The 19,517-nt window shown below is 39.1% G+C and overlaps 2 protein-coding genes across 7 annotated transcripts in view; one reads left to right on the top strand and one right to left on the bottom strand.

The window, feature by feature from the left end:
• LOC109918207 (calpain-9-like) overlaps positions 1 to 4,663 on the top strand; it is a 71,074-nt gene extending 66,411 nt beyond the window's left edge. The window contains exon 20 of the mRNA XM_020518107.2: positions 241 to 4,663. Within this exon, the coding sequence (XP_020373696.2) occupies positions 241 to 267 (27 nt within the window). The 3' untranslated portion in view covers positions 268 to 4,663. The remainder of the gene's footprint in view (positions 1 to 240) is intronic.
• Positions 4,664 to 9,629: 4,966 nt separating this feature from the next.
• The window catches only part of LOC109918208 (katanin p60 ATPase-containing subunit A1), a 41,481-nt gene continuing 31,593 nt past the window's right edge, over positions 9,630 to 19,517 (bottom strand). For all 6 annotated transcript variants that reach the window (XM_048596561.1, XM_048596560.1, XM_048596563.1 and 3 more), the window contains 2 exons: positions 19,306 to 19,432; positions 9,630 to 12,649 (listed from right to left, as the gene is read on the bottom strand). In XM_048596561.1, coding sequence (XP_048452518.1) covers positions 12,451 to 12,649; positions 19,306 to 19,432 — 326 coding nt within the window. In that variant the 3' untranslated portion in view covers positions 9,630 to 12,450. The remainder of the gene's footprint in view (positions 12,650 to 19,305; positions 19,433 to 19,517) is intronic.

Here is a 19,517-nt window from a genome sequence, read left to right as displayed (position 1 = left end):
TTAAATGTCACTGCATGAACACGCAGCCAGTTGGGTCCCTGCTTCTCATGCCCAGTGAGTACATTGTCCCTGTGCCCACTGTCCTTCTCTTCTGCCCTCTCAATATCTTCTCCTCCTCATCTTAGATTGCTTCTAACTTTGTTAATTTTAGCTGCTGATATTTTGCTTGTTTGTTGCAAAAATCAGGACCTATTTAATTTAGAACTCTGTTTAACTAATGTTACTGTACTTTTAAAACAGTGGCTCTACATGACAATGAATATTTGAAGATAGAATTGGAGATCCTCAGACTTCAGTGCTTTTCACCAAAGGATCTGAATTTCAACATTAACAGGGATAAAATATGCATCAGAATGAAATCTTATTTCTTTGAATTTTTTTTTTTACTGTACTTTGGTATATCTGCTTGTCCTTGTAGAGGGGTTTTGAAGAATATTCCTGGTTACTGATGGTTTTGCTTTATGGATATTATCTGTTCTGTTATTCCTCCATTCTGAGACCAATGTTTGTAAATATTTCATGTTTCTATGTTTTGAGAGTACAGCAGTCCTTAGCACAACAGTGTCCCATCACTAGGCAAAAAAAAAATCAAATCCAATCCCTTGGTACCTAAACTCTCATTTTTTTACATCACATCTTCTCTTGAAGCCCAATTCATGTCTGGACATAAATTGTTCTGTTCTGATCCCTTTTGTACTTCCATCAAAACCCATCCCTCATGATAATTAATTCTCCAGTCAAACTCCAAGGCTCTGGTAAAGGAACTCTCCTCCAGAACTCTAATTCTCTATTTGAAGACAGCTCTTTTGACGCTGTTGAATATACTTCCAGGGTTAGTGGTTTAGGTAGGATCTGCCATATTGTATTGGTTAGTAACAGCGGAAAAGTGAATGAAAGGAAATGAGCGCTTTTCAATAAGAAGATTAGGACTGCTTACGTGGACAGTAAACACTGATGCAACTGGTTTGGACCAGATGATGGGTTTCTGTATTGTAACTTCTGTAGTTCTAGATAATGAGATTCCCATTCAGGATCCTACCCTTTTGCAGTCTATTCTCCCATTGAAATCCATCCATCTTGTACCTTAACTCACCATCTGAAGGCCGCCCTACAAACATTTTAGCTCACACATTAAAGTTCATCCCTCGAGTACATTAATTCACAGACCATGACATCTGATTGCATGTTTGATAATCTCAACCTTTCATCCTTTTTGCCTTATTTAGTATTTTAAGATCATACATCATTTTATCATTAATTGTTTACCCATGAATAACCAAGATTATCTGGTTGAAAGGTTGAGGAAAGAAACCATGCATGATGCTTTTCAGGGGAAGCTAGATAAGTATGTGTGGGAGTCAGGAATGTACGTGTTGGGCATCAAGAGGCCTGAACCTGGATAATTGAGTCAGAGTGATACAGCATGGAAACAGGCCCTTCAGCCTGTCCATGGTGCCCATTCAGCTAGTTCTAATTGCCCGCATTTGGTCCATATCCCTCTAAACCCTTCCTATCCAAGTATCTATCCAAATGTTTTTTAAATGTTGCTATTGTACCTGTTTCAACTACTTTCTCTGGCAGCCCATTCCTTATACGCACCACTCTGCGTGAAGAAGTTGCCCCTCAGGTCCTTCTTAAATCTTTCCCTTCTTACCTTAAACCTATGTGCTCTAGTTTTCAATTCCCCATCCCTGGGAAACAGACTTTATGCATTCTTCTTATCTATGCTCTTCATGATTTTATACACCTCAATAAGGTGTATTCTACATTCCAAGCCATAAAGTCCTATCCTGGCCAATCTCTCCCTATAAGTCAGGCCGACTAGTCCTGACAACATCCTCGTAAACTTTCCAGTTTAACTATGTCTTTCCTATAACAGGGTGACCAAAATTGTACACAATGCTCCAAGTGCCACCTCACCAATGACTTATACGACTGTAACATAACATCCCAACCACTATACTCAATGCCTCGACCAATGAAGGCCAGCATGCTAAATGCCTTCTTCACCACCCTTTCTACCTGTGTCGCTGCTTTCAACGAACTATATACTTGTACTCCTTGGTCCCTCTGTTCTACAACACTCCTCAGGACCTTACCATTTACTGTATAAGTCCTACCTTGGTTTGACTTTCCAAAGTGCAACACCTCACACTTATCTGTATTGAATTGCATTTGCCAATCCTCAGCCCACTTCCCAATCTGATCAAGATCCCTCTGTAATTTTTGATAACCTTCCTCACTATGAACAATACCTCTTAATTTTGTATCATCCGCAAGCCTACTAAGCATGCCTTGTACATTCACATCCAGATCATTTATGTAAATAACAAATAACAAAAGTCCCAGCACCGACCCTTGTGGCACGCCACTAGTCACAGGCCTGCTGTCCGAGAGACAACCTTCAACCATTACCCTCTGCTTCCTATCATTGAGCCAACTTTGAATCCAATTAGCTAGCTCTCCATGGATCCCATGCGACCTAACCTTCATGACTAGCCTGCCACGTGGGACCTTGTCAAAGGCCTTGCTAAAGTCCATATAGACAACATCCACTGCCCTAGCCTCATCTATCCTATTGGTTACCTCTTCAAAAAACCTCCCACGCATAAATCTATGCTGACTATTCCTAATCAGACCTTAATTATCCTAACATTGGTTGATTCTGTGCCTCAATATCCTCTCCAATAACTTACCTACTGCTGATGTCAGGTTCACTGGCCTGTAGTTTCCTGGCCAGACTTTACTACCTTTCTTAAACAATGGAACAACATTAACCATTCTCCAGTCTTCTGGAACTTCAGTAGGTAAAGATGAAGCAAAAATCTCTGCAAGGGCCTCTGCAATTTCTTTCCTAACCTTCCACAATGTCCGAGGATGGACTTGATCAGGCCCAGGGATTTGTCCATCTTAATGCGCTTCAAGGCTGCAAACACCTCCTCTCTGGTCTTATACAATTCTGCGTAATTTATGGGGGATTTTTAAAGAACTTATTGTCAGTGGCAAATTTGCGTCGGCACCTTAATCTTGTTTTCTATGTTGAAATTCACGCAGTTAAAGAACACGTAGAACATGTTTCCAGATACATCAGACAGTGTGCTTATTGTACAATGCCTTATAACATACATTATTCATACCTTTTGGTTTTTGTTCAATTGACCTGAGATTTTGCGAAGGTACAATGTAATTCTCTCCAAGTCCTGTAACATTTCCTGTGAATTCAATGGTACACAATCTACCGATTTACTGCTAGTTTACAAAAACAGAAGTTTCTGGAAAAGCTCAGCAGATCTGGCAGCATCTATGAAGAAAAAAAAAATCAGTTAACATTTCGGGTCCAGTGACCTTTCCTCAGAACTGCCAGTTTATACAGTTACAGAAACTCTCAGAATGAAATGAACAGGACTTCAAGAATGTCAGTTTTTTTTTGAAAATGGATGAAAACTGGTCTTCCCCTCCCCCACCTCCATTTAGTGCAGATGGAGAGAAATTTTCCATCAAGAGAACCACAACTTGCCTTTAAACCATTTGATGAAAAATCTCCATCCAACTACAAAGAAACAGCAAGATCCAGACTCAAAGCGAGAAAATAAAAATGCTCTCCACATTAGAAACAATAATGAGGAGATCTGAAGAATAGGAACATAAAAAGAAAACAGTAATGTTACAGCACAGTTGAGGGCATTTTGATTTTAAATGTTAATTCATAATCCAAATATACTCATTTCTTTCTGCTCCCCTCCCACCTCCCTCAATATAGTCCAAATTTAATCCAGTCTAATTCAATCACTAGGTAATGTTTCTGTATCACAGACTGTTTAGGATCTGTTCAAAATTGTACCTTTACGGTTCCAGTGCATGCCAATACTGGTCTGAACTATCTTAGAATGTACCAGACATATCCCAGTTCATGCCAATATTAACTTACACTGTGCCAGTACTGTTTCAGAATTTGCTAACACTTGCTCCAGCATATGCCAATACTGACCCAGCCTGAATAATGCTAACCATATCCTTTCCCAGACAGTGCCAGTGCTGTCTCAGTCTGTACAGCTGCACACTACCAATACTCCCCGACTGTCCCCGCCAGTGCCAGTCCTGTTCCAGTTCTACTGCTGTTCCAGACTCTGCCAGCCCACAGACTGTAAGTGTCGTCCAAATGTCAACAGTATCCCAAACTGTGCTAGTGCAGTCCTAGTTGTGTATCACCGCTATCCTGTATGTATTGTCCCAGGGCTGTCAGAGTAATCTAGTGTTTTCCACAGATATTGTTGGTACTGTTCCAGTGCTGCATCAGTACCTGCACTATACTTTATGATACTCATGGTAACAGTTTGAGAACAAAATAAATGGTTTTCATTTTTAAAATTTACAAGTCAAACATTTATTGAAGTTTGTTCAACCTAATCTAACCTCATTGTCTGAATTCTGCAGAAGAATTCTTTTCTCATTTATTTTCTAATGCAGCGTTTGTTTCATTATTTTGCTATAAGCTGCTCCTGAATCTCCAGTCAGGTTCAACAAAAATTCAGCTGCCACTCAAAGATGTGAAAGTCCTTCATTTTTATCCTCTGATTTGGATTCTGTCCTACATTGTATAATGTTTAAAGCAACTTTATACTGAAGAGGTTGAGATCATGGAAATAAAATGGCTATCTAGTCAGTACTGTGTCAGTTTCTTGCTCTATCTTGTCTGCAGTTACTTTCTTATCAAGGATTCCTGCACTATTTTCTCAATTTTCAGAAGTGCAAAATGAGGGGCCATAAATAAAAGATAGTCCTAATAAAATGTAGAATTCAAGGGAAAAATCTTTACTTAGAATGCTGAGAATATGGAATGTAAATAGAAAATGCTGTAATTATGAATGCAGGTTTGGCAGGACTTGTGGAGAAAGAAAACTGTTAACATGCCATTTCTGAAATAATAGGTTTTGAAAATTGCAAGTTAACAGGTAAAGTTGGAGTGGGGAGAAAGAAACAAAATCCAAAACCAAGTTAATGTGCGTGTTTGTGAATGCACAGAGCATAGTAAGTATGACTGAAGAATTACAGGGGCAAATTACTATGTGGAAATATGATGCTGTGGCGATAAGAAAGACCTGGCTCAAGGAAGGACAAGGTTGGGTGTTAAATATTCCTGGGTGTAGGTTATTCAGGAAAGATAGAAAATGGGAGGAAAGAAGGAGTAGCAATATTGGTAAAGGAAGGCATTGCAGTGTCGAAGAAAGAGGATGGTTCTTTAAGAACAGACTCAATTTGGCTAAAGCTATGGAATAAAAAGGGTTCAATTACAATGCTTAGTGTAGTCAATAGACCATTAACGTAGAAAAGGTGTAGAGGAACAAATCTTTGGGGAAATTACAGAGAAATGCCAACATTATAAATAGTTAATATGGGGAATTAAATTACACAAATATATATTAAGATATTTGTAGTGCAAGGGGCAGCGAGGAGTTAGTGCCCCTAGAATGTGTTTAGGAGACTTTCCTACAGCAGAGTGTGTCCAAGAAAAGATGCATTGTTGGACCTGGTCATGGCAAATGAGGTGGTCCAAATGGTTAAAATGCCAGTTAGGACATCTAGGACACAGTAATTATTGTATCATAAGGTTCAGGGTGGTGGGGGAGAATAAAGTGCAACAATCCAAAGTAATACAAATCAATTGGTGGAGAGCTGACTTCATTAGGGCAAGAACAGAACTGGGCAGAATTGACTAAAACAAGAGGTTGTCAGGAAAAACAATAAGCAAACAATGAGCCATCTTCAAAGAGGAGACAGCTTAGGTGCAGTCAAAATATATTCCCTCTAATGGGAAAGGTAGGACGAATAAATCCAGAGTTCCCTACATGACAAAGGAAGTAGAAATTAATGTTATAAAATGTGCTTGTGACAGGTGTAAGGCAGAAAATACAAGACAACCAAGAATTACTAAGGTTTAGACGAGAGGTGAAGAAGCAATAAAAAGAGAAACAAAGAAGAATTATGAGTAAAGACTAGCAATTAACTTAGAGGGGAATCCCAGCCTTCTATAGGAACATAAACAGAGACTAGGGACGATCAGTGATCAAAAAGGGATTTACACGTAGAAGTGGGGGACATGGCTGAGGTACTAAATGAATGCTTTGCATTTATCTTTACACAAGAAAAGATGCTGCCCAAGTCATGTGATAGAACAGGAAACACTGCCACTAAAAGGGTTCAAGATTAATAAGGAAGAAGTCTTATATAGATAGTTGGTGACGAAATGTCTACAATCAAACATAAATCTTCTCAAAAACTTTAAATTACATACTTACTTCAGCTCTGAAGGTCTGTGATGTCTGGCTGAAGAAGGTGCTGCTCATTTGGAAAAGCATGCAGTTCAAGTGAAGGTATGGTCTTTTGTCTGCAAAGATATCACAGTTGGCAACAGGAATGGGATTGTACATGTCCCTGGCAAAATAAAATTCAATTGGAGAAACTTGCATCAAATCAGCACAAGAACTGAATCTTTTAATAGTTGGGCTTCCAACAGCAGGTGGTGATAGTGTGGGCATACTCATCAGTTCCTCATGGCCTCTTCCTGCAAGGGAAAATGTCTTTGGTAAGCTGGGGTTGCAAGAATGAGAGGCTGTGGAAAAGGGACAAAGAAGGAGCTGAAAGCTAGGGCTACAGCAGGAAGCCTCTGATGCTAGCTAGCCAGAAAAGGTGAATTAGAGCAGGCATGCAATGGCTGGATATCTATCCAGAATGACTGGCAGCACCCCAACACAGAATAGCTTCATAGATACAAGAGCAGGGGCTAGGTATCGGAGCCGAGTTCTATTCTGGTCGGTCGGCACTGAAAACCCAGGCCCATGAATAGTTCAGATCTTAGCCAGGAAGCTGGGAAGTGGCAGTAGAGTTAGCCGACAGGGGCAGGAGACCAGCTGGGAAAAATCCCTAAGTTTGATAGGCCACTGAATGAATTACCCAACTGATTAGAGGCCAAGAGTTCAGCTCTACAACAATATCTTGATGGATCTGCAACAGCAGGCAAATATTCATTATAAATAGTTTATTCTAAGCTACACTTTTCTATTACCACATATAAAGATTTGTTGCCAGTGGAATAAAGAATCCCTCTTTTGTCTTCCAGCAATGTGACTATTTAAATTGCCTGTTAATGTCTTCATAGGCAACATCTAACAAGCTAGTTTATTCTCGAAACAATTGAAGGATACATACACAAATATCCACAAGAGGGTGCAATTGAATGATCATTCTTTCTAACTCTAGAATTCCGTATTTCCACCAGTGGGATGAGTGGCAGGTTTTCCAAACTGCCTTCTTTATGTGATATGGAGTTAATATGGTGTTAATGCCATGAAGGGAGTTGCTAAATATATAGGAGTTTCTTTTGTACATCAGATACTTATTTGTGAATCCAGTTCCCTCAATCCCTACAAAAGCTTTTGCTTGCTCAGATATCTAGGGGAAATACCAAAACACACTTATGGAGTGAATAGAGTACTCTTTCTTGAATACCTCAGTTAGCACTTTACTCCTTTGTCTCCATTGATCTAATTGTGTTTCACAGAGCTGCACAATAATATGGTTTTCGTCTTCAAATATCATAAATTATTAAGCAGTAACAAAACAACAGCAGTAACACATTAGCTTGATGATAGTCCTTCATGTATCTGCACCCACAGCTGCGTAACCAGAGCTCCTGCATTTGTGCAAGTATTAAGACACCACGTTAGTACAGTTTTAGCAGCTTGGTCTCAAGATTTTCTTCAATGTCTCAACCAGGATCAATCAATTGAAAACCCAATGCCTGTCTTTATCCACAAGGTGACATCTCTAGACCAAATGACCGAAAATGTCACATTGGTCACTGGCTAGTTATATTTTAATTGGATCTTCTATACTTCTGAAACCTCCAAACTTCTTTTGAGTTGTCACAGACACCTTTAATGATTCTTTTGGCATTTTAGAAATTACACTCGCTCATGTGATGTTGGTGTTGCAGACTGGGCAAATATTTATTCCTCTAATTGTCCTTAAGGTGGTGGTGGTAATCTGCCTTCTCGAATTGTTGCAGTCTGTTGGGGTAGCGACACTGTTGTTAGAGACAGGATTCCAAGATTTTGGAATCTAGGACCAGACTTTTCTAGTATTACCATCAGCAGGGGTCATAATACTTGTTTGAAACAGCCATTGCTTGGAACTTGCATGGTTGGAATGTTATTTACCATTTGCTGCATTTGAAATAGACCACTTCAGTATCTGAGGAGTTATGAATAGCGCTGAATATTATGTCTGTTGATGACTGCATGCTCACTTCTGACCTTATGACAGAGGTTGGCTGAAGATGATTGGACCAAGGACACCACATTGAGGAACTCCTGCACTGATGTCCTGGGACTGAGATGATTGTTCTTTAACAAAGATAATTATTTTCCTTTTCACTAGACAAGACTATAACCAGTGGAAAGTTTTCCAAATCCCACTAGCTCCAATTTTGCTAGGGCTCCCTATTGCAGCACTCAAGTCAAATTCTGTCTTAATGTCAAGTATAGTCACTCTCACTCACCTTTGGAGCTCAGCTGGTTTGTCCACGTTTAGATCAAGGTTCTAATGAGGTCAGGATCTGAGTTGCCTTGATAAAATCAAAACGGAACATCAGTGAGGTTATTGCTGAGCGTTGTTGACAGCATTCAAGCTTGCATCACTTTGCTGATGATTAAGAGTTGACTGATGTTTTATTAAGGGTAAATCATATTTGACTAATTTGCTAGAGAGTTCTTTGAAGATGCAACAAGCAATATGGCTAACGGAGGTCCTGTAGATTTACATCTGGACTTCCAGAAGACATTTGATAAAGTGACACAATAGGTTAATGCAAGACATTTACAAATATAGATTAGGTGAATGGGTCAAAATGTGGCAAAGTTTAAATGTAGATAATTATGAGGTCTGAGATAACCAGGTGTAGAGCTGGATGAACACAGCAGGCCAAGCAGCATCAGAGGAGCAGGAAGGCCTTCCAGTTTGGTCAGAGCAATAGAAAGGCAACTAATTATCTAAATGGAGGGAAACTTCAGAAAGCTTCAATACAGAAGGATCTGGGGGTCCTTTTGCATGACTTGTGGAATACGAGTATGAAACAGCTAATAAGAAAGGCAAATGGAATTTTGGCATTTATTGCCAAAGGAGTACAGTATACAAGTAGGGAAGTGTTGCTGCAACTGTACATTGCATTACTGAGACGGCACCTGGAGTAATGTGTACAATTTTGGTCCCATTACTTGAACAGGGCTGTAGTTGTTATTGGGGCAGTTCAGGAGGTGGTTCACTGCATTGATTCGAGAGACAAGAGGTCTGTTTTATTAAGAAATTGAGCAGTTTAGGCCTATATTGTCTGGAGTTGAGAAGAGTTGAGATATTTGAGTAGATTGACAAATTAGACATAGAACGGATGCCAGAGTTGTAACTGTACTGGGATAGCTTATTTTGATTGTGTAATCTGTCTCTTAAATGAGTTAGTTGTGATATAGTTATGTATTTCTGGGTACTGGTTTTGATGACATCATTTTCAAGCAGAGTCAAGATTTGCAGAATAAAGGAGTCATTAAAAAAGTAGAGAATAAAAGCACATCAAAATGTTTGCAATTGTTCTTTTATTTATGTTATTTACTTACATGATAAAATGTATTTCCAGAACTGAAATACAAATGTTTAATTTTGTATAAAATCTATAAATTATTCGCTCTTTGAAGCACAGGTCAATGTACTGGAATTAAGGGTAAATGGAAAAATCATTTAGACCAAGTGCTAGGAGTATGAATATCTAACTGGCACAGATGTAATAGTGACTAGCAAATCAACATTATAATGAAAGAAACAGTGCTGAAAAAACTCAGCAAGTCTAGCAGCATCTGTGGAGAGAGAAGCAGAGTTAATATTTTGAGTCTGATATGACTGAATTGTACTTTTACTGTAATGGACCATCAAATACACAGATGGATAAACTTTTGCAGAAAAATGTTATTTATTTTAAAACATGGACTGTACCATTCTTTCAGTTTACCCTTGGTTTATCTGCCTTCCCTATCTTACCCTTTATAAGCTTGATATAAAACTGGTTTAGTGTTCTTGAATAATCTCTCAATTCAATTTTTCAAAAATCTTGCACAATCTATTTGTGTATGCAAGAACATAATTTAAAATTATCCTGTATTCAGTTTTTGATCAATATAAACAACACCACGAGCAGAAAACAAATAAGAATGTACATTAACTTTAGGCTCTGGTTAGTCAAACTATTTTGCCCTGGTGAATGAATTACATTTATGTAGTTTCTTCAAAGCAAATATCTGCCTTATTAACAAGTCGGTTATTCTGGAATGTATCTTCATGTTTTCTGCCAGAGATTGGGGATCAATGGAAAGGCAAATGGACATTCTTCTCACTTCCACACACGATGGCAACTATGCCAATGTAGTACAAATACAGGATTCTCAGTGCATTAACTTCAGGTCACTTAAGTACAGACATGGTACATCAGATATTCATACTTAATGAAAGTTAGATTCCTTCATAAATGCAGTAAATAGCCATGGCACAGGTGGAATGAGTTCAAACATTTCCCAAAAGAATGCCTGCTTGCTTCGGAGCAACCAAAAACTATGCATCCAATAAGCCACTCAAAATATTCATCTTGTAGTGATTTACTTATATCTTGTCCAAATTAAACCATACTACCAATCTGCACACACACTAAATAGAAGAATGTAGGTTTGGTGAGCCAACTATCACATCAGGATTCCTGGAGAAAAGTTAAGGTGGAAAAGGACAAGAATGATTTAATTCAATTGATTTAAGTGACAACAGTGGAAACCCACTGATGAAGTTTCTCCATTTGACAATATATACATTCAAATAATGAAGAAATCAGACCCTTCTGGAAACAGGGTACAATTTCATTGTACCGTATGTTACCTAATGAGATCAATAGCAATATCATAGCACATTTCTCCCCAACACAGGAATAGGGTTGGTGTCAATCTAACCTAATCTTTCTCCACATTCAGAAAATCATTCTTATTTTACCGTGAAAGAATATTTACTGTAATTCAGACATTATCTCACATGACAGTTGTTCAAACTGAACCTCTTTTATTCAAATTTGACAGTGTACAAAACTATGAAGTTGTGGTCTGTATGAAACAAAATTAGCATTTTAAGTGAATATAAAATCAATTAATCAGCTATTCTTGTGGTCAAACCATTTGCTGCAGGATAACAGACTTGATAAGACCTAGTGATAATTTCGGAGCAGTGATGCAACAACTTAAAAGCTGCATGAGCATGGTGGGAATGTGTTCTATAGGTAAGTATTAAACTAATTTTAAAACCAGGGTCTAGGGTCGAGTCATTGCTGTGTGGATTTCTTATCTTTAAATATAACGAGAAAATGGGGAGAGCAGATTGTCAATTTGCACACATGGCAGTAAGAATACTGCCAACAGTTCCAACTGCATCACATAAGCATGTGAGAAAAGCAGAGGCATTGAATGCTTTTATTAGTAATATCTTGTTCATATTTTTCTGGCATTCTTACAGCTTTTGTACTTTACAGAGTAACTTCACAAATAATGAACGGAAGCTACAAAGATGAAGGAAGGAATGGATAAGGTAATAAGTAAAATAAAGAACAGGACAAAAAAAATAAAGGAAATAAACAAAAATCAGAATTAAGAATAGTATTAGGAAATTTCATCTTTCCATTTTACTCATTCTGTAGCATGCTGCAAAGAACTTAATGCACTTGAAGGAGATTATTAGAAATTAATCCATTACAAACATGAGAGAAGCCTGTCAAATGCAATTAAAAATATAAATTCAAAGAATTCTGATTAATACTCACTTGCTTCATTTACTTCTAACTAGAATTAAATATTGAAAACAAAACAGAGTTGACTCAACTAAATGAGCTTGATAATTTAGTCCCTTGACTTATTCATTTAATGGGTGTATTTGATGAAGCACTTGACAGTTATTACTTATGCTAGCTTCAGCATAAATCTAAATATTAACTTATGCTGGCAGGTAATTTTTTTCCCTGGGGACATTAAATAAAACAATTCAAAAGATGAACTTAGATAAATAAAGAAAAGCAATGTTAGAATTAAACAGAATTCTTTGAACTGGTTTGATTTTTTTTCTTAAAAACACACAGATTCCACTGGCAAGATTCTCCAACATCTTCACTTTGGTTTTTTCAATACGCCTGTTTAAATAAAAACAATTCTAAAAAGTAAGAGGTAAACAATAGACAGATGTATGGATTTTACAGCAAGTGACTTTTGAATAGGACATTGGAAGTATTCATTTTTGGCCTGTGATTTAAGAAGTCAATCTTGTCTTATCTGAGTGACCCCAATAATATTTAGCTAGTAATAACTAAAATATGTTTCATTTGGATTAATATGAACCAAACTCTGCAATCCATTTCTCATACTTCTCCAGGTCTGCAGCTGAAACAGACTTAGAAACTTTCTTCAGGGCCATTCCAAAATCGTCCATGGTTGTCGGCATCTGCAACTCATCCCTGGATATATTTCTTATTTCCTCAGGAGTTAGTCCTTGAATGCGACGTCGCATGGCCATCATGGAGGCATCCCTGCAGAAAATTAAAAATGGAATTCAGTTAGAGACAGCAAGAGTTATGGTATTCAGTTAGGCACTCTAGTCCCTCAAGCCTGTACTGCCATTTAATATGATCATAAGACCATAAGATGTAGGAGCATAATGAGGCCATTTAGCCCATTGAATGGCAGAGCAGACTCAATCATGGCTGATGTTTCTTAACACCATTTTCCTGCCTTCTCCCCATAGCCTTTGATCCACTTACTGATCAAGAACCTATCTATCTCAGATTTAAATACACTCAATGGCTTGGCCTCTATAGTCTCCTGTAGCATTGAGTTCCATAGATTATCCACCATCTGGCTGAAGAAATTCCACCTCATTACAGTTCTAAAGGATCATCCCTTCACACTCAGGTCCCTAGTCTCTCCTACTAGTGAAAATATCATCTCCATGTCCACTTGACCCAGGCCTCTCAGTGTTCGCTTACTTTCAATCAGATCCACCTACATTCCACCCCCTCCGTCCCAAGCATCCTTTTAAACGCCAATGAACACCGACACCAAGTCCTCAACTGCTCCTCATATGACAAGCCCTTCCTCACTAGGATCATTCTTGTAAGCCTCCTCTGGACCCACTCCAAGGCCAGCAAATCCTCTCTCAGATATGGGGCCCAAAAAACTGCTCACAATATTCCAAATGTGGTCTGACCAGAGCCTTGTACAGCCTCAGCAGTACATCCACACTCTTGAAATGAATGCTAACATTGCATTTGCCTAACTGCCAAATGAACCTGCAGGTTAACCTTAACAGGATCCTGAACGAGGACTCCTAAGGCCCCTTGTGCTTCAGATTTCCGAAGCCTTTCCCCATTTAGAAAATAGTCTATACCTCTATTCTTACCAAAGTGTATAACCTCACCATTTCCACATTGTATTCCAGCTGCACACTTCTCTGCCCACTCCCCTAGCCTGTCCAAGTCCTTCTGCAGCCTCTCAACATTACCTGTTCCTCCACTTTTGGGTTATCTGCAAACTTAGCAACAATGCCGAGTTCCTTCGTCCAGTTCGTTAATGTATAACTGGAACATTTGTGATCCTGAAACTGACCCCCGAAGAACTCTCCTCATCACCATCTGAAAAAGACCCCTTTATCCCCACTCTCGGCCTCCTACCAGTAAGCCAATCCTCTACCCATGCCAGTACATTGCTCCTAACACCATGGGCGCTTATCTTATTTAGAAGCCTTCTGTTCAGCACCTTGTCAAAGGGCTTCTGGAAATCCAAATAAATCATGGCTGACCTCATCATGGCCTCAACTCCCTTTTCCTGCCTGCACCCAATAACCCTTTACTAATTAAAAAGCTACCTCCTCCTCACATTCATTTGGTGTCCTGGCATCCATTGCACTTTGTAATGAATTCCATAGATTCATGATCCTTTGACAGAAGTAATTCCTTACCTGTTTTAAATCTGCCAGCTCTTAGCCAAAATCTACGATCTCTCAGTCTAGATTGCCCCAAAAGGGGAAACATCTCCTCTGGGTCTCCAATTAGCATCGTACATTCCTCAATTTCATCTCCGTTCATTTTTCTAAACTCTAGTGGGTATAACCTAAATTGCTCAACCTCTCCTCATAAAACAAGACTTTAATACCAAGTGAACCTTTTCTCAACTTCCTGCAAAGCAATTACATCCTTCCTCAACTAAGGATAGCCAAACTCCACACAGAACTCAAGATGTGTTTTCATCAATGCCTTTGCACAATTGCAACAACACACCCCTAGGTTTATACACTATTCCTTGAGCAATAATGCCAAAATTCTATTTTGCCTCTTTGTTACTTGCTGCACTTCAGTACTAGCTTTTTGTAGTTCATGCACAAGGAACACTCAGATCCTTCTGCACCAAAACATTTTGAAATTTAGATAAAAAGTTGCCTTTTTATTCTTTGACCAAAATACATAACCTAACTTATCCACATTAAACTCCATCTGCCAAATTTTGGCCCATTCATTATCATAGAGACAGTCATATAGCATGGAAACAGACCCTTAGGTTCAACCAGTCCATGCTAAACGTAATTCCAAACTAAACTAGTTTAGTTCCACCTACCAGCTCTGGGCCCATATCTCCAAACTTTTCCTATTAATGTACTTATCCAAATATCTTTTAAATATTGTAATGGTGTCCACATCCTCAGGATGTTCATTCCACGTGTGAACCACATTAGGTGTAAAATCAATTTGCCACTGTCTTTTTTAAATCTCTCTCCTCTTAAAAATGTGTCCCCAGCCTTGAAATTCTAGGGGGAAGACAAATACCACTAGCCCTATCTACACCCCTCATTATTTTATAAGAAGTTTTGTAAGGTCACCTCTCAACCTCCTACCTCCAGTGAACAAAGTCCCAGCTTATCCCGCCTTTCTTTATAACTCAAACCTTCCATTCCCAGTAACATCCTGGTAAATCTCATCTGAACCCTCTCCAGCTTAATAATATCCTTCCTATAACTGGGCAACCAGAACTGGACACCGTATTAAGAAAAGACCTCACCAATATCCTGTACAACCGCAACATGACTTCCCGACTCCTATACTCAAAGGACCTAAATGATCCATATGATTTGGAAATTTCTTATTCCCTAATTGCAACTTACTTTCCCATCTATTTTAATATCATCTGCAAATTTAACTATAGTACATTCTATCCCTGCATCCAATTCAGGAATAAAGACTGTAAATAGGGTCACTGCCAAGGACCAAACCCTGTGGCAAACTACTAATTGCAGCCCGCGAACCAGAAACAGGGGGCAAATTTTCCTCTGGCATGTGGGAGGCTTTTAAAGACCAACTGACTAAAAAGTGACAAAACTAAAGGATAGGAATGGCAGGATTCAGGAACCGTGGATGACAAGGGAAATTATAAGGTTGGTCAAAAGAAAAAGGGGAGCATACGACAAGTCTAAGCAGCTACAAACTGACAAAGCCCTCGAGGAGTACAGAGAAATTAAGAAGGAACTTAAATTTACAATTAGGAAGGCAAAAGGGGGCCATGAAATGTCTTTAGCAAACAGAGCCAAGGAGAATCCAAAGGCTTTTTATCTGTATCTAAGGTTTTGGAGTAGAGTTAGTACGTTAGGAGAAAGAGGGTAAGTAGGGAAAAGAGTAGGCCCACTCAAGAACATAGGAGGGAAATTATATGTAGAGCCACAGGAAGTGGGGAAGATCCTGAATGAGTACTTTGTATCGGTTTTCACCGAGGAGAAGGGCATGACTAATGTTGAGGTCAGGGCTGAGTATGTGAATACTCTAGATAATGTCAACATATTGAAAGAGGAAGTTTTGGGAATCTTAAATTGCATTAAGATTGACGAGTCGGGATCCACCCAAGGTTACTTAAAGAGGCAAGGGAGGAAACAGCTGAGGCATTGGCAGATATCTTCAAATTCTCATGGGCTACAAGTGAAGTTCCAAAGGACTGGAGATTAGTGAATTTTGTTCCCTTGTTTAGGAAAGGATGCAGGGATAATCCAGAAACTATAGGCCAGTGAGCTTGACGTCTGTGGTGGGGAAGCTCTTGGAGAAGATACTGAGGGACAAGATATATGCACAATTGGAGGAAAATGGACAAGTTAGTGACAAGCAGCATGGTTTTGTCCAGGGATGGTCATGTCTCACCAACCTGATTGAATTTTTTGAAGAGGTAATGAGGATTATTGAGGAGGGAAGGGCTGTGGATGTAGTTTATATGGATTATGGTAAGGCATTTGACAAAGTCCCACATGGCAGGTTGGTACAAAAACTAAAATCACAAGTGATTTAGGGTGGTCTGGCTAGATGGATAGAAAATTGTTTTGGTCATAGGAGAGAGGGGGTAGTGGTGGAAGGATTTTTTCAGAATGGAGACGGTAACTAGTGTTGTTTCACAGGGGTCAGTCTTAGGTCCTTTGTTGTTTGTAGCATATATAAGTGATCTGGAGGAAAATGTGGGTGGTCTGACAAGCAAGTTTGCTGATGCACGAAGATTGGTGGAGTTGCTGATGGTGCCAACAATTGCAAAAGTACACAACAGGATATAAATAGATTGGCAACTTGGGCACAGAAATGGCATATGGAGTTTAATCCAGACAAATATATGAGGTGATGCATTTTGGAAGATCAAATTTAGGTGTGAATTATGTTGTAAATGGCAGAACCCTTAGGAACACTAACATTCAGATGGATCTGGATGTGCAGGTCCACAGTTCTGAAAGTGGCAACACAGGTAACCAAGGTGATTAAGAAAGCATATATGACATGCTTGCCTTCATCACCCAGGGCGTGGAGTACAAGAGTTGGCAAAACATGTTGCAGCTATATAAAACCCTCATTAGGCCTCATTTGGAGCACTGTTTAGTTTTGGTCATCACACTACCAGAAGGATGTGGAAGCTTTGGAGAGAGTACAGCGAAAGTTCACCAAGACGTTGCCTGGTCTCCTGGGCATTGACTGAAGAAAAGTTAAAAAGACTAGGCTTGTTTTCACTGGAAACACAGCGGCTGAGGAGGCCCGATAGAGGTCTACAAAATTATGAGAGGCATAGATCGGGTGGATAGTCAGAGGCTTTTTCCCAGGATTAAAGTTTCAATTACAAGGGGGCACAGGATCAAGGTCAGAGGGGAAAGTTTAAGGGAGATGTGCCAGGGAAGTTTTTCACAGAGTGGTAGCAGCCTGGAATGCACTACCAGAAGAGGTGGTGGAAGCGGGGGCACATTGAAGACATTTAAGAGGCACCTAGATGGATACATGAATAGGGAGGGAATAGAGGGATATGGAGTGAAAAATGGCAGGTTTGTTTTTAAGATTAATTAGGGCATGATGGTTGGATCAGGCTTGGAGGGCCAAAGGACCTGCTCCTGTGCTGTACTTTTTCATTTGTTCATTTAACCTCATTCTCTATCTAGCATTCTACATTACTTTTAATCCCATGTGATCCTACTGCGTATTAATCTTGTGTGACACCTCATCAAATGTCTCATGAAAGTCATTTAGACCTACAAGTCCATCATTATCCATTTTAATTGTTACATCTTCAAAAAACTCCAGCAAATTAGCCAAACACACACTTTACCCTTCATAAACTACGCTGACTCTGATGGATTGTGTTTTGACTTTCCATGTGTCCCGTTACTCGTTCTTTACTAATGCATTCCAAAAATTTCCCAATGACAGGCACTAAACTGACAGGTTTATAGTTTTGCAAATTCTGCCTTCCTTTTTGAAAAAGGACGTTACGTTTGCATTTTCCATTCCACTGGAACCATTCTGGAATCCAGGGAATTTTTAACCAATGCATATGTTATCACTGCTGCTACTTCCTTTAACACCATGCACTTCTCCATTTAAAACCTTGAAACCATCCATGCACCTTTACCATTGCTTTTCTTCCTTTCTTACCCCTGACTGCTCCTAGGAATTACAAAATCCTCAATATTCCAACCCTGATTCCCACAATCTCTAATATTTAGTTCCCTCTCCAACAATCTATGCAAATTACTCCATCATTTTCTTCCTCATGGTACTTGCTCTTTGCTTTCTTCCCAAATGACATTTCTATCTAGTCCCCACCTAGTTAACAGTACCCAGGTTGCATTTCCATCTCTTCACAACAATGTCAATCTGGACTGCAAGAAAGTTACATTTTTGATCTTGATCCTATTGAAGTCACTTAATGTTCATTACTGTGTGCCATGGGTTCCTCCTCCAATCTACAGTTTTTTGTACAGTTACACTAACTGGTCGATAGAACCAATGTAGCCCTCATTACCTCCAGTAGCTCACCAACAAGATACTATCCTGGTTCTGTCATCTTCATCTACATTCTATTCTTCCACCACATTATCCAAAGGATCAGCTTCCACGTGAAAAATGACACTCAGCTCTAAATATCTATCACTAATAGACAGCATACATTCGAGAGGATGTCAGAAAAATCTACAGTGATGCAGATATCCTTTAGGCCTTGAGACACTCTTCTCCGTTCAGTAGAATTAAAGAGGATTCCTTTTAAAAAAAAAAAGATTCTGATAGGAGAAAGAGGAATATTATTTCTATATACTATTTGGAGGGCAATGAACAACAACCAATTTGAAATTATCAGTAAGTAGGAAGGGGGATTTGATGTCTATTTCCTCATTTCTGAAATGTTTTAACATTTAGGAATGGGTTCAGGATAAATAAATGCATATTTAAGTACGAATGATATGTGAGTATATGAAAGGTGCGTAAGTAGACGACCAACAGTTTGTGTGTGGGTGCATATGGGTGGGTGTGGGGGCTAAGAAGTGAGAGAGCGCACAAGACAGAAAAGGAGGAAGAAAAGGACAAGGACTCAGTGCCAAGTAAATATCTGACGCATGTTCGTGTAGAAGACACACTTTTGTATCTTCATGCTATTCCAGTGCTGTTCAAAACTCCACAAACAGGAAATGAAGGGTGACCTGTTAGTCTGTGTTTAACATTCAGCTCCAGAGAACTCCTGTTTTTCTCCAATATATAGAAGTAAACATTAAGCAGCTGAGGAAGGAAAAACTCTCTCTTCTCCCCCTCCACCAACATTGTTTTACATTTCAACTTTTCTTACTGTACAACTAAGGAATGTAAAGTCTCAAGATAGAAGGAATCAATAACTTGAATGTGCTGAAACAAACCTGCACACATTGGTTATGTCTGCTCCAGAATATCCTTCCATTTGTTCAGCTATTTTTTTGACATCGACATCAGCTGCCACCTCCAATTCTCGGAGGTTTATCCGCAGCAGCTCCTCTCTTCCCGTTGCTGAAATAAAAAAAATTGAACTTGCATTAAATCTATTTTGACATTTGTCTCCAGACTTTTACGTAAGAATACTGACACCAATTTG

This window comes from Rhincodon typus, chromosome 5 (assembly GCF_021869965.1).
Source record: "Rhincodon typus isolate 14 chromosome 5, sRhiTyp1.1, whole genome shotgun sequence".
Lineage (NCBI taxonomy): Eukaryota > Metazoa > Chordata > Chondrichthyes > Orectolobiformes > Rhincodontidae > Rhincodon > Rhincodon typus.
Note: the sequence above shows the minus strand (reverse complement) of the source record. Positions and strands in the feature narration are given on the sequence as shown.